Source organism: Artibeus jamaicensis, unplaced genomic scaffold (assembly GCF_021234435.1).
Source record: "Artibeus jamaicensis isolate MK-2021 breed Jamaican fruit bat unplaced genomic scaffold, CSHL_Jam_final contig_354, whole genome shotgun sequence".
In the NCBI taxonomy this organism is placed as follows: Eukaryota; Metazoa; Chordata; class Mammalia; order Chiroptera; family Phyllostomidae; genus Artibeus; species Artibeus jamaicensis.
In genome coordinates this window covers 18,655,509-18,671,164 of record NW_026521803.1, presented here as the reverse complement: position 1 = coordinate 18,671,164, position 15,656 = coordinate 18,655,509, and the positions used below count along the sequence as shown (strand labels likewise).

General features: G+C 41.2%; 1 protein-coding gene across 7 annotated transcripts in view; it reads right to left on the bottom strand.

The window, feature by feature from the left end:
• Positions 1 to 15,656, bottom strand: part of DTNA (dystrobrevin alpha) — a 197,861-nt gene that overhangs the window by 29,879 nt on the left and 152,326 nt on the right. For 5 of the 7 annotated variants that reach the window (XM_037154482.2, XM_037154480.2, XM_037154491.2 and 2 more), the window contains 3 exons: positions 10,692 to 10,779; positions 8,797 to 8,894; positions 4,832 to 4,945 (listed from right to left, as the gene is read on the bottom strand). In XM_037154482.2, coding sequence (XP_037010377.2) covers positions 4,832 to 4,945; positions 8,797 to 8,894; positions 10,692 to 10,779 — 300 coding nt within the window. The remainder of the gene's footprint in view (positions 1 to 4,831; positions 4,946 to 8,796; positions 8,895 to 10,691; positions 10,780 to 15,656) is intronic. The other 2 variants (XM_037154486.2, XM_053664259.1) reach the window with 1 other exon arrangement.

The window sequence follows — 15,656 nt, the reverse complement described above, 5'->3', positions numbered from 1 at the left end:
ACTTTTTATTGTTTGCCAAATACAATTAAAAAACTAAATTGGTTCATGAAATTCAAGTCTGGAAACCACAGAATTTTCTCAGGGATTACAATTTCATTTGAACTGGTAAAACAAAAAAAGTCACTTTATATTAACAAGTTGTCATGAAGAATAATTTTACATACTTTAAAAAGAGTGCAATTTTGGGAGCTTATTTTTTAGGCAAGGGATAGATGTGAAAACTGATAGTTGTTTTTCTTGAGATTTGTAGGGTGAAGTTTGTTGCTTTACAGTTTTAAGAAATGCTTACTTCATTATAGAAAATAGTATTTTAATACCTTTGCACCGTTTTTTTAGCTGTCTTTCCAGGGTTTTGCAACTCATCCATTCAATCCACAAACATCTACTTAGCACTTTTGTTTTGAGGTACTGCAAATAAAATAATGAGTAGGATACACCTTTTGTCCTTGGGTGAGAGAGCAGGAAACATGAAAAAGTTCAAAATAATGATGGTGAGTGTGTAACAGAAATAAGAACAATCGCTATAAATGGTAACAGAGGAAGACGGACAGTTCTATCGAGCTGTGGAAGTTCAGGGAGGGTTCACTACCTCACCTTGCAAAATCTCCCTTGGAAGCTACATCCAACGGGAGAAGAAAAGACCTTGGGAAACCATGTGAAATGTTCCAGACCTTTCTCTGTTTCATCAGCGCCTCTTGATTGCCTATATTCTTGAAGTTATTAGCAAAGCTCAACACTGGAGTAAGATCTCTGGTTCATGAGTCTGACTTGACAATCTAATCCATTGTGTTTGCTTGAGATGTAACTCTCCTCCTTCAGTGGCTTCCAGTTGTGAGATTGACAGCAATACCACTAAGACGGTCTGAAAGACCACAGAATCATGATCTATCCCTACTCACATCCTCGACTCCATCTCTTACCATGCACCCCTTACCGCACTCCACTCTGGGCCTACAGAACTTTTAGTTCCTAAAGAATCTCCATATTTTGTCCTACCATTTAGTCTTTGTACATGTAGTTTGTACCTTACCGGAGGACCCTTTCCAGGCCCCTCCCCCTCCTTAATCCCCATTCCCTGTGTCCTGTTCTTCATACTTCAGCTCAAACAACCCTTCGTCATGGCAGCCCTTTCTGTCTCTAGTCAAGTACAGGTTTGATCATTTTTTTAAAAGGAAGATTTCTTCTACCATTTATCTCAGTTTATAATTTATTCTTATTTGCACTTTTATTTATTTCACTTTCCTACTAGACCACAAATTCTATGAGACCAGGAAGAATATCTTGTCCAACTCATCATGGTGTTGTAACACATTCTGGGCATGCTGCATTTTAGAAATGAATAAATGAACTAAATAACAACATGAAGAAAGATAGTTCTGCTAGTTGAGTAGATAGACCAGGGTCTGGATATCAATTAAGTACTCATTGTAGTAGTTCAGGCAGGAGATACATAATTAAGATCTAAGAAAAGGAGATGGAATCCATCTGTGCTATTCATTGTGCAGGATCTAGGGTGTTATTTAACTCCTGTGGGTCTCGGTTTTTATATTTATTGAAAGAGTGCAATATGTCCATCTCCCAGGTGTGTTACAGCAATTATATGGAGCAGTGTGTATAGAGCTTAGTGCACAGAAGTGTCAGATCAGCACACAGACATGCCTGCCACATAATCCTCCTCAGCTGTCAGACCTGGGCTGCAAACTTGAATTTCAGCTTTGCTGTAGCTAAAGTGAAAAGGAAAATATGATTATTTAGAAAGGTCATGGTGCTGTTAAGATAAAAATAAAGTATGAGTTCATGAAAAGCAAAGCTCTGCTCCTTTCCCCCTCTCCTATCCCTGAGCTAAAAGGACTCTCTCCTGTTGGCTTCTCAACAAAAGGCCCTGGGAAGGAGGTAATGAAATGAGAAGACCTCTATCAAAGTTACGGAAAGGAGTTTCTCTGGCTGTTTCACACGCCAGCCACCCCACAGTTTGAACTAAGGCCAAAGTGACCAGGCCCAAGGCCATTGTTTTGGAGTGCTTTCAAAGTCTGAAATGACTAAAGGATACAACTTAGAACACCCAGAGCTGGGTTTCTTAACCTGGGCTGTTGGCGTACCTCTGAAATCCACAAATTCTGAAAGTGCTTAGCACAGAATGAGTGGTTTATAAGTATCTAGAGGAATACCCTTAAAGGGAGGGTATTCTTCTACAGAAGCAATGTATAGAGTACAGAGGCAAGCAAAAGCAAATCAGTTGGGATTTAGGACTCAGGACTCAAGTCTCAGGTGTGAGGCACCAGCTGACAGTGAGGGCCAAAAGTATGTAGGTTCCTGCCCAGCCATCCTCCTTCGTGTAGCTTTGGGCTCAGCTGGGGTCATGGAAACACCCACGAGTCAGGGCCGGAGGGAAAAAATGTCAGTTGGAAAACTCGTCATCATCAGATGATGAGAAGGCATCAGCAGATGTCTTCTCAGACTATATTATACACCAAACACCACTGGCACCAAATACTTTGGAAAGCAAATGCTAACTGGTGGGAACTGATGAAAATGCTTATGAAAAATTCCTAGTCATTATCCCTCCACTAGGGAATGGGACACCCAGTGGAAGTGGTATAAAAAGCATTTCAGGAAGAGAAAAAGTACTCTGATGTGTAGATGAATGACTACTTGGTTTCCAAGTTCATTTATTCAGTTATATTTCAGGATATATTGAACTTAATTTTCACCTGTGCACTTGGGGGGCTTACAGAATCCTATTTGGTGAAACATACTTTTCAACCGTCATCTACTTTTATATGCCTCCGAGGAGGAAGAGGATGTGAAACATTACTTTTCCCTTCTTTTCATTTTCTTTCCTTCTGGGTGCTGGTGTAGTAGAATGTACAAGGATTTCTAATACATCTCTCTGAAGATAGGACCAGAAGTGACATGGCTTGAAAAGAAAGAATTTCTGTTTCTTCAGTTAAGTAATTTTGTTATTCTAAAGTAGGACGTGATCTCATACTTGAAGCAGCCTCACCAGCTGCAGGTTCTGTAGATTTCTCTTCCGTAACTCAAGCCTTTGGAGGGTTGGTCCCTCCAAGCCAGTTGCATGGGCCTGGGGAGGCTGGATCCCAGCTGTGAGCAGGCAGGCCCTGCGGCCTGGGCCAGCTGTGCTGTGGTGCTCAGATGTTAACGTGTCTGAAGACACGGGCCAGAGTGGAACCCTCGGAAACATCCATGACTACAATCAGTAGGGACTTGGTAAACTCCAAACATAGCTGTAGAGAACCTGCTTAATTTAATCTCTTTGTTTGGAGAAAGTAAACGGCACTCTGATTCTGACAAGGGTTTCTGAAAAGACACATTGGTGCAGTCATGTCCCCCTTAACGGGATGTGCTCTGAGAAATGCGTCATTAGATGCTTTTGTCATTGTGTGAACATCCTGAAGTGTACTTACACAAACCTGGATGGTACAGTCCACTGTGCACCTGGGCTGTGTGGTACAGCCTAGTGCTCCTAGGCTCCAGGCCTGCACGGCATGTTACTGCACAAAACGACACGAGAGTAAATCAAGCACATGGAAAAATGATGCGATCAAGGGACATGAGCTGTATCAGGCTGCTGCTGGCACGACATGGCACACCGTTTCACAGCAAAGTTTCTTAATAAGAGTATAAACACTATATGCCCTATAAAGAGTATATACACTATAATAATGGTAAAAAGTATAGTAAATACATAAGCTAGTACTGGTCATTTAGTATCATTGTAAAGTACTAAGTACTGTACATGATTGTACGTGCTATACTTTTCCCCGGCTGGCAGCACAGTAGGTCGGTTTACGCCAGCATCGCCAGTAATGCGTTGTGCTGCTACGTTATGATGGCTGCGGCATCATTAGGCAATAGGAACTTTTCAGCTCCACTGTAAACTAATGGGACGACCACCATACATGAGGCCTGTTGTTTAATTAAACATTGTTATGCAGCATATGACCATACTTGAAAAATATGCCTCAGAGCCAGATATACCATGAATATACTTTGTATATTCTATCTTTCAGAATATACAAACTGAAAGATAGAAAGTATGCTATACTTGCTAGCTGAAAGTGCCTTGTGAAATATGACATTTCTGTGATGGACTATTTTTGAATTTATGTTTATTTTGTTTGGTACACAAATAGGTTTGAGAATGTGTCATGTGCAAGGCATGGTGGGAAGCCAGTCTGATGCGGAGTCGGGGCTCGACTTTCCTTGTGCCCACGGGCGCGGAGGGAGCCTTTAGAGTCCTCGTCCACACTCCGCTGCTTCCCACCCTCTGACTCCGGGAAGTGCACTGAAATTCAGGGTTGATCCGGTGACCTTCTGAGGTCCTTTCCAGCTCAATTACTTTATGATGACAGAGTAGGTAAGCCCAGGTCTTTTAACTCAATTACGGAAGGTATGGGGTCTATTTTTTAAGATCTGTAAGTAAAGCTATCAGGGACACAGATTTAGAGAAAATTGGACTCCCTTTTATGGATTACAGGCAACATTTTAAATGTAAAAATGTTTCGATCATGTGTATTATAAACACATTGTTGACGGTGCAAATAACTAAAGAGATTTATGTTAAGTTTTTTTCCTGTAAGAGGTTTTGTTTCTGGTCCAAAGAATGGTTCCCTTTTCTCTGTATCAAATAAAAGAATAAAATATAAACAGCCTCTCCCCTAAATTCCCAAATCTCAGCAAGCAGGTGTACGTAATTAAAAAACAAAACAAATAAAAGTCAGAAGCAGGCTCAGAACCGGATTCTGGCTAGACAGCCTCAGACTTCCCCGAAGGTCTCCTTTCCCCGCGGTGCCTCAGGCTCCCCTCTTACCTGAGGAGCCGCAGCTCTGCCAGCAGAGTGGGGTTTTGTTGCGCCTTCTCTGGGGTAGGCTGAGAAGCTTGCTCATGCTCTAGCCGCAGCCTCTGGATCTCCTGTAAGATTTCTCTTGGGAGAGAGGAGAAAGGTAAGAAACCAGGATCAGTGCACTTTCAGAGTATCCAGGATCGAACACTTGGCAGAGCACACCAGGGCCACCAGAGCCACCAGGGCCACCAGAGCCGCCAGGAGGAAGAACGGGTCATCCTATGTTTCGGAGCAGAACCGACCCTCACTAAACCAACTCTGCTTCCAAAGGGTCGGCTGCAGCTAGTTGGCTGCTGTGCATGGGAGGTTTCTGACTTCATCTCCCGTGTGTCCAAGCCACGAGGATTCTGCTGTATGTTGCTGGAGCCTGCAGGCTGGGCGTTCTCATCAGGACCCACTAATCTTTCTAGCAAGGAATAGAACGCCATGGAAATGTGCTCAGCTTTGAAAAGTGCACTGCTTAAGAGACAAAACTGTATCTTCCTATTATTTATGATCACACTCACAACCACGAAGTAACTGCAGCTACCAAATAAGAGGTGCTTGGAGGGGAAATAAGGATAAATGGTGCTCATTTCCCAAGACTGAATAACCCCATTCTCTCACCAGGAATGAAATTCCTCTTACTGAATTTATCTGAGAAGGCCATGGATAGGCAAAATTCTTTCTCTTTTTCTTAACACTTTCAGCCTTAACAATAGATCTCAGCGAGAGTAGCCATAGAAGGAGAGTGCTTTTAAAAGGATTCACTGTAATTGAGTCTGTGACATAAGAGTGCTTTTGGTGTGACCTCTGTCAGGGGTGACACACGTCAGTCTGTTATTGATGTTGGGGCCTGGGCTGCCCTGCATTGAGGTGAACAGTAGGCAGGACATAAAAGATAGGTGACCTGTGCAAGGCAAATTATCCCTGAGTGAGTTAGAAGCCATTAGCAAGGTAACAAATCATTTATTCTTGGGGGAGGGGGTCAGTCTCCCACCCAAGAAAATGCACAAGAGCCAGAAAGACAGAACAAAGCACCAAGAATGGGAAGTGAACTTTGTGAGCAAGGGGCTGGCTTTCTACTGAAAGGCTAATTTATAACTGTCTGCTTCACCAACACACGAGCAGCAAGAAGCTAATTACTGGGTGTGGTGAGAAGGCTGGACTGTATAATTCAGTGTTTTCAACTTTTATTGGTCTCTCTTTGTGTTCTGTGGTGAAAACATTTCTTTCATGGACACATTCTATGGAAACCCAGTATATCAAAGGAACAGGGCTCCCGGACCCTTGTCCCCTGCCTTTGGGCACCTCTTGAGAGCCTCCGGGGCCTCACTGAGCTCAGCTGAAAATCAGTGTGCTGGGGCTTTGAAGACCTCCTCCAGGGCGAACATCCTGGGATGCTGCGACTCCCGCTAGTTCTCCTTGTTGGTTGTAAGCACAGGACGCTCACAGAGCTGTGTAGCCCAAGGAAGAGCAGCCCTGGTACGGAAAGATAGCGGTAAGACATGTAATGAGCACCGAGTGCTTAGTCTATACCCAGGACCTCTGCTGTCTTTTAAAATCTTATTTTATTTAATCCTTATAATAATTCTATTGTATATAGGTACCACTGTAATCTGTTTCATGAATGAAGAAATCAAAGCACAGACCAGTTGAAAGACGTGCCCAAGTTCAACAGAACAGAAGTGGTAGAGGTGATCCGAACCCAGCTTTGTTAGCTCCCAAACTTGTATGTATCAGACTTCCTCCCTTGGTCTTTGGTACTTGCTGTGAGGGGTCCGGCCTGGGCAGGCTGTGACTTATGCAATGTAATGTGAAGAGTCCTGCTATGCCTAATACTAACTCCAACTGGCTCCTCCAAGGGTTCTGTAAGAAAGCATTCTATTCTAAAGATCATTGCTGAAATGTCCATGAATTATCTAGGGTAGTCAGGAAGTAAAGTGAGGAACTCTATCTTCCCCTGAAGCTCAGAGATCTGTTTATTGGGTTAATTGCCATCTTGGAGACCCTGGGACCCTTGGGGTTAATTTCCATGGGGCAGAAGTGTGACCTGGATAAGCTTCTGGGATGTGGTTCTGGAGCTTTTGGAGGGCATGGGGCCACTGGCTTAGAGAGAGTTCAGGATGGACCGAATCCTCATCAGCACGGGGTGGAGACATCTCAGGGCCATGAAAGAACTCAAGCACAGGATAAAGCTCCTTTTCTGCCCTTTCATTTCTATTTCTTAATTTTTCCCTCTGGTCCCGAAAACATGCATTCAGAGAGAACAATCCAAAAGCATCCTAGAAACAAGCAGGAAGAGTAGTATCATGGCATAGCAGGGTCTTGAGGACATTCACGGCGCTTCCCACTGATCCTGGAACCCCACACGGAGGCAGCTATCTCTGGGGTGTTTCCTTAAAGGAAGTCCCGATTTCTCTCCCCTCACGTGTGTCTTCCCCATGCTGAGTGGAAGCAGAGGACTGGAAGGAAAAGCAAGGTGCTTTGGAAAAATTGGAGAGTACGTTAATGTGGCAACTAAGATAAAATATGTGTGGACTTGTGAGTTTTCACTGTTGTCTTTTGTCTTTCTAAAAATGAAAATATGCTAACTGAATTTGTATGTTGTTTCAAAATTTTTTTCTGTGTAACTCTAAAAAATGCTTTGACCACGTACCCTGAAATTCTCAGGTCAAACTCTACAGGCATGAAACAATTAGTACAATCTTCTTCTTTACCAGTTTGCTCTCAGAAGTGATATCGGTGTTCAAGAATGGGATTAAGACATTTTGGTGCTGTTCTAAGAAATATAAAATGTTGTTATTAAGAAATATAACAAGTTGTTCCTATATTGGGCTATATTGGCACTGAGTTTGAGATCCTATTCAGCTGCTTATAATTCTCTCTCTATTCACTATAATATATCAGACATAGTTCTGGAACCTAGGGACCATTTGGCATGGCCTCTGTTCTCAAAGAACTTGCACTTCAGTCAGGGAAGACAGACAATAAACCAGGAAACCAACACTTAAATGCAGTTATTTTGGACGGTTATGAATCCCACACACGAGTGCGTGCTGCAGCTGTGATGCAGACTGGTGCCTGTGGTGGGAGGGAGCAGGCGAGACTCTTTTCAGCTAAAACCTGAATGATGAGAAGGAGCCGTTCATGCAGAGACCCTGAGGGAAGAGCTTTCTAAGCCCAGAGAACATTAGTGCAAAGGCTGTAAAGGGAGAAAGAAGCAAGATTGTAAAGAGCAATGTGTGTTGAGGCTTGAAAAGTAGGCAGGAATCAAGCTAGGTAAGACCCTGTAGACCACGGTAAGAAGGGCGGGTTTTAGTCAAAGTGTGATGAAAAGCCATCAGAGGGCTTTGGACAAGAAATCACATAATGTGATTTCTGTTTTGTGAAAATGACGGGTTGGACTGGGCAGTAATGGTGGAGATGAAGTGACAATTTTGGGATACACTGTGGGGGTGGACTGATTCAATCTGCGTGGAAGAAAGAAAGGACCTGCTGATGGACTGGACAGGAAGATGTTTCACTTGAACACATGGGTGATGGAGATAGCAGTCCAATGTCTCTCTTAGCTTGGGGTCCCTCCAGGGACCCTCCTTGGAGAGCCTTCTCCTTGACCCTGGGTGGCAGAGATAATTTCCTCCTATTACTCAGGGAGGTCCTTCTGCATTAGCAGCTCCTTAACAAAAATAAGTGTGTCAGAAAAAGGGAAGTGAGGCTGTCTAGAGAGAAAACAATAATTGCATTGACATTCAAAATTACATACACATATCCTTCCTCATGAAGCTTCTGAAGATCTAAAATCTCAAGACTAGCTTCTCAGAAATCAGCATCCCAGGTGTGCTCTCGAACACTCCTTCAGGGTGAAAACCCTGGCTAGTTCAAAGTACGACTCTAGTTTACTGGTGAACGCACCCTTTGATAAAAAAGCCAGCACATCTAAGAAGTCGTACCTGTTCTTGTTCTCTAGTTCTGCGATGAGCTGCCTTTGCTGCTTATTTGCATCGATGGTGAAGGAAATGTCAGGAGCACTTCTCTGCTGAGCTGGCTGCTGTAAGACATGCGGTTTACACTATTTAATATTGGGAATGGGAACCCGCGTGTCTTTGAGAAGACAGGAGTCCTGAGACATGCAGACAAGAAAAAAGAGACAATTTCTATCAAACAAATAGATAAAATGTAATTGCCATCCCTCTCCTGAGGACCAGCTCTCCTGTGTATCAGAGCACAGCTATGCAATGGAAAGCAGAATGGAATTCTTTGGCAGCAAATACACAAAACATAGAAAAAACTGTTTTCTAGCTTTCAGATTTGAAGTCTTTGGGGAGCGATTTCATTCCTGTCATGCTGTCCCCCATTGCAACTATTCTCTCAGTATAGGTGGGTTTAAAAAATACTTTCCTGTTGAGATAACTCTTTTTCTGGAAATACTGTTCAATCACTGTAGTGTGCAGGTAGAAATTTCATAGTTTAAAATCAGAGTTAAAATGCTCTCTCCTTCTTTTGGTCAACAGACTTTTAGCATTTCTTTATATGCAGTTAACTTCAATGCTTTAACATGTGCAGCCATAGCTTTCTCCATTCTTATAAAATTATATGTATATATACAATTATACATACATACATAAATTAACTCCTAACAAACTATATATATTCTATACAAATTATTCATTGATTAAATACACATATACATATATACACACATATATACATACATATGATTATATACACCATATTTATGGTATATTATTATGCCTATACGCACATGCATGCAGGTATATATATATATAATAATACACTATATTTATATATATGTATGTTTATTTAGGGCTAATTTGTCATTGTTCTATAAAAATAGGATCAGATTACGTACATTTCCGTGTCTTGCTTTCTTTGCTCCACAGTATTGTAGAAATTTCTCAATGTTGATATTTATTGCTTTTAAAACAAATTTAAAAAATCACAACTAATCTTCCTGCCAAAAAATGCCAAGCTTTAAAAATGGCACCGATTGCCTAGACCCAAAAGGCATGAAGGAACTCAGCCCGCGTTTTAATATCGAGAAGCATGATTGCCGCAAAGGTTAAATATGGTAAAGGTCTGGCTTTCATCAAGCTTTCCTATAATTTTTCATTAGCATCTCTCTGAACACAGAAAAGATTTGTGATGCTGATGAAGAAGTCTGAGATCCCATGCTTTTTCTCCTAAATGACTTTCTATAATGAAGTTTGGTATACGACAGCTTTGACGTGTGACCAGAACGGTCTGGGAATTTCATTACATAATTTCCTCTTTTTCATACATTTTACACACTGATAAAAAGTAGAAAGTTTTCTGGACCAGTTGTGGATTTGAGTCACTGCTTTGCTCTTTATATTAACTGATCGGGAATTACCCAGAGAAATTGAGTGTTAGGCTGTTTCAGCAGTATTGTAACGGGATATCTTATGCTAAGCTCTATGTCAGGGGCGTCAAACTCATTTTCACTGGGGGTCACATCAGCCTCGCGGTTGCCTTCCAAGGGCCAAATGCAACTTCAGGACTGTATACATGTAACTACTCCTCAACTAGGGGCGAGGAGCTCTATGCTGCAAATGGGGAGAAACAAGGTGCTGGGTCAGACAACACAAGGTGGAGGGCTGGATTCAGCCCTTGGGCCTTGTGTTTGCCCCCTGTGATCTATGTCAAACAGAATGACAGATGAGAAGGGAGAAAAATTGAAGCAGTGGAAGGCCAGATCAGTTTTAGGTCTTGCAGACCACGCGGTAGCAACTTCTGAGCTGTGCTGCTGTAGCACCGACTACAAGATGAACAATGAGCATGACATCCTCTCACTCAAACTACTTACAGACGACGTGGACTCTGCTGCCAGTCTTGCCGCGTACCTGGCAATCAACCTGTGTTCTTCATCAAGCCGGTTTGAGCTCTCCAGCATACTGTTGAGAAAGAGCAAGGAGGCTGTTAGGCAATGAAAAAGACTGATATATTCGTACCACTACTAGAGGTTTTGCTATTTCAATTTTTCAGTGCAGAGATTTGAAAGCTATCTAAAACCCTGTTAGGTTAATCATCTCAGATGTGATTTCATGGCATAAATCCATAACATGGATCTAATGTGTGGCCAGGAAGGTCATTAATAAATTCTGTCTTTATTCAATTCAGTTCTCTTACTAAGAAAGCGCTAAAGAGGAGTGACTCTTTCTATCAACATTTCTGGAAAAAGAATATTTTCTCTTTAATTTGTTGCCTCTAACATTTTTATTTGCTTATCACACAAATAATACGTGTTCAAAATAGACCTAGGAAGCTAGATGAAAAGAAAAACAACTGTGGTCAGCCGGAGGCCATCCCCGTCCCTGGCGCTCACACTCGTGTGTAATCCTCTCCCTTTGGTGTGGGCTGGATTTACTGATTTGCTTGTAATGAATACAATACGGCAGGAGTAACAGAAGACCATGGCTTCCCCTTGGCCATGTTTTCTCTTTTGAGCCCTTCTGGATTGCTTGCTCTGTGGGAAGCTAACTGCCATGTCATAAAGGTAGCCTCTGGAAAGGCCCATGTGATGAGGAGCCGGAGCCAGCCAGCACCTTGTGAATGAACTCACACAGGCGGAGCCTTCGGATGAGATCGCAGCCCCAGCTTATGGCTTGATGGCAGCTTCATGAAAGCCCCCTTGAGGCGCCGGCACTGAGCCATGCCAACCCTGGGTTCCCACCCCTCTGGGAGATAAAACAGGTTTGCTGTTTTAAGCTGCTAAGTTTTGGGTTAATTTATTATGCAGCAACAGATGACTAATGTAATTCTCATCAATAATATTACTATTGAGGTAACTTACTATTTTATATTTACTTTCAGAGAAGTGGAATTATAGTAGTGGCTTTTACTGACACTAAGGGGAATTGTTTGGAGCCTCTTACAAATTTATAGAAACTGTCTGTACTACAATAAAAATGAAATGAGTCCCTAAAAAATTAATGCAAATAGAAGCAAGTAAATAAAAACCCAATAATGCAGATATCAATTCTCCCATATCTCAGAAGGCACTTCACTAAAGACTAAGTTTGGATGTTATTAAAAAAGCTCTATGCAACATATTAGTAACACTAATCTTGTTAACAGATGAGTTGGTTATACTTTGGTCTATCTATTATTATGGTATCAGGTTAGAAATAAGGTTAGAAACTAGTTCTTATTATCCCCAAATTTACTTATATTTTCCTCCATTGGCTCTTATACTTAAGTTTGTTCCTTAAAGAACAAAATTAATATTCATGACTATGCATTAAATATGATATACTTCTATGCCAATATTAAGGTTGCAAGAATTATTCATTACAAAGTCTTAGATCCATATAAGGAACGTACATTTATATCCTTTATATGTGTATTTGCATATAAAGTAAACATACAACATAGTCTCTTCACCTTTGTTCTAAAGAGAGAAGATGAGTGAAAATCGTTATGTACTTACAGTGACATATTAATTATGTCACTCCCAATCAGCTCTTCCCTGGTGGCTGAATCCATTAACGTAACATTTTTTCTCATCATTTGACATTTTTGTTTCCATTTTCTCTGCGCTAGCCTATACTCTTCACATATGTAAACTGTACCTGTTCTTATCCCAAATACTTCCACTCTTGATTTAGCTCTTTCTCTGGGCTTGATGACTACCCAGAATATTTTTAAAATTCTCCACTTACTAAGTCAGTCCTCCATCTTCAGGAAAAGGGTTTTCCCTTTTCCTTTCGCCCAAATGAGAGAATGTGTGTAAAAAGCATCAAACTACTATGATGCCCAGAATACAGAAAATGGGCAAAAATGTTAGTTAATACAATATTATTATTTTGCCTCTTAAGTAACCAGTTCAGATTTATCAATGATTCTTGTCTCCCTCAAAGTGCCATCTGCCATCCAACAGCTATCTAGAAAAGGGCTTGTCAGACTTTAGTGTGGACACGTGTCACTCTGGGATGTTATAAAAATGCAGATTCTGATTCTATAGTGGTGTGGGGGAATCTGCATTTCTAACAAGCTACCAAGATGCGTTGATACATTGCTGTCCAAGGATGGTTTGTATAGCAAGGATCTAGAAGGTCTTGAGAATAAAATGGAAAAATCTGAACACATGAAATGAACTGCAAATGTAAATGATCTAAAATAGAGATTTTTCATGAGTATTTAACTGATATCCCCATAGTATGTATGATATTTTATATTTTTAATTCTATATTTCTGCCACAATTCCATTATGACAGAAAGTTTTAGGATTGCAGGGTGACATATGGATATAGTATCAGTCCCTGTGGACTGAGAGTTAAATTAGCCTACAAAAGACTTGCTGCAAGAAAATAGTTCTAGTCGCTAAAGGAGTCAGCTCTGCAAAATCGATGCTTTAACACAGTATCTGCACTCTGCAGTGGTTAAAAACAATAACTAAATTCGTTGCTGCGTTTTGAAAAAAATATTTTATTTATTTATTTTTAGAGAGAGGGGAAGGGAAGGAGAAAGAGGGGAGAGAAACATCGATGTGTGGTTGCCTCTCATGTGTCCTCTACTGGGGACCTGGCCTACAACCTAGGCATGTGCCCTGACTGGGAATCGAACTGGTGACCTTTTGCTTCACAGGTATGTGCTCAATCCACTGAGCTACACCAGCCAGGGCCGTTGCTGCAGTTTTAATAAGAAAGAGGAAGTTACACGGTCTTTGCTTTAAACATGAAACTACCCACGAAGAAACAATTTAATTTGATTTTAACATGTTTATTATTTCCAGCTGGTGTATTAGTGACTATAGGCCTAACCGAACACTATGTAGACAACAGATATTGTTGCTCCAAGCCCAGGAGAAGGATTTGTTTGACTGACTGAAAGTGACTTTGTCAAAAACATTTGTGTCTTGATAAATACATAATAAAAAAATACCTTGATAAAAATACCTCATGATAAAAGCGTCTTCTATCATGAATGACCAGCAAGTATAAATAATATGAAGGTTACATTAAAAAAAAAAGCCTTCTGGAAATGTAAGACGTGAAATTATGGGATTCTGCCTAGTAAGCTATAATTCAGACTTCCATGCTTTTCCTTGCGCACAGCACTGGTCGAATGAGGGGTGAGTGATGTATCGCCGCTCTGTGCACACAAACGATTTATGGGTCCACGTGTACCATTTCTGTATGTTCAAATTATACACGGGTGAATGAGGCGTTTCCCTGATAAATTCCATTATTTCCAGACTTCAATTACAAACAGCCGAAAATGAATGGCCAATAATCCCTCAGTCATTAAAGAAATAGTGATTCCAACACTTCCTCCATCCCTGGCTATTTATTTCATGATTTTATAATCAGTAATCTTGTTACAAGACAATGATGAATTAAAAAGTGGCTGCTGTGTAGACTGCATTTTGAGTGGGAAGATCTATTATTTTGAAAGCTCTCCAGTTTCTACCTTAAATACACGGCCAGTGGCTGCTGCTAGGGATTTGAAAATGGCATTCTAGGAAACTCAAGTGGCCTAAACTAAGCAATGGCTTACTAACTTGTGACTTAGCAAAAATTTCTGGGAACTCAGGGTTTATTCACATTTTGTTTGTTTGTTCCTCAGCAGGCCTGTTCTGACTTCCACGGTGGGAAAGGCAACCAAATGATGTAATTCATCCCAAGGCCACCAGAACTATTTGTATGTTTTCCCTTTATATTTTTTCATTTGTCATTGGGAATTTTATCACTAGAGATTCATTTTTAAGGTCATTAGGCCTCAGGTACTACTCTTCTATTAAAATGCAAATAGCTAATAGGAGGATTACCGACTGAGAAGGCATTATTAATGAACACTAAGATGACTTTATAAGGTTATGTCCTGTACTTTGCAGATGGTCGAGAGCAAAATGCTATGGGATAGAGGCCTGCTCAGGCCTTTGGGAGTCCGTGCGCATGAGAGTCAGGGTGGGAAAGAATAGAGTGACAGTATTCTTTCACTCATGGGATCCATGAGGTGATTTCATGGGACCAAAGACAGGGAAGGAAATGAACAAACTCTCAAAGCGTCAACATTGGCTCTTTAAAGACTGGTTTCAAAGGAAAAGACAGGGAATCATGAAATGCCACTCTCCATGGGTAATAACAAAGAAATCAGCATAATAATGGCTTTTCGGAAAGGATGCCTTCAAACACCTTTATTGAGACTTTGACTTTAACAACCCACTCTGTTACAGTCATCTACAGTGCCCTGCATTCTATCTCCTACAAACTCTCAAATTCCTCCACTTTCTTCTATTCCAGCTGTCACCGAAGTGCTCCAGGCCACTGTCACCTTAGCCTGAATTAGTGTCAAGTCCTCTCAACAGGTTGCTCTGATTTTAGACTTACTCTTCCCTCCAATGCATCTTCTACCCTGTTGTCAGTGATTTTTCAAAAATGAAGTTGGCTGCAAAATCCCTGTGCATAAAGTCCTTTAATAGGTTCTCATTTTGGAAACTCCTGAATAGCATGTATAAGGTCCTGCATAACTTAGCTTTATCCATTACCCTGGTTACTCTAGGAGCTTTACCAAACTTAAGTTCCTCAGACGCACCACATTCTCTCTGCCCTGAACAATCTCTCTACTTGTTCCACACACATGCCCACCCGGCTAATTCCTCTTCATACTGCTGTTGGCTTTAGTTGTCATTTCCTACCCTTACCTCCAGCCTCCAAATTCAGGTTCATAGTTTCTCATAGATTCCATAGCTCTCTGCACTGCAGTGCCCTTATTATAGCTGTTATTCCTTTGCATTTTAATTGCCTTTTCACTTGTCTTTATCCTTTAC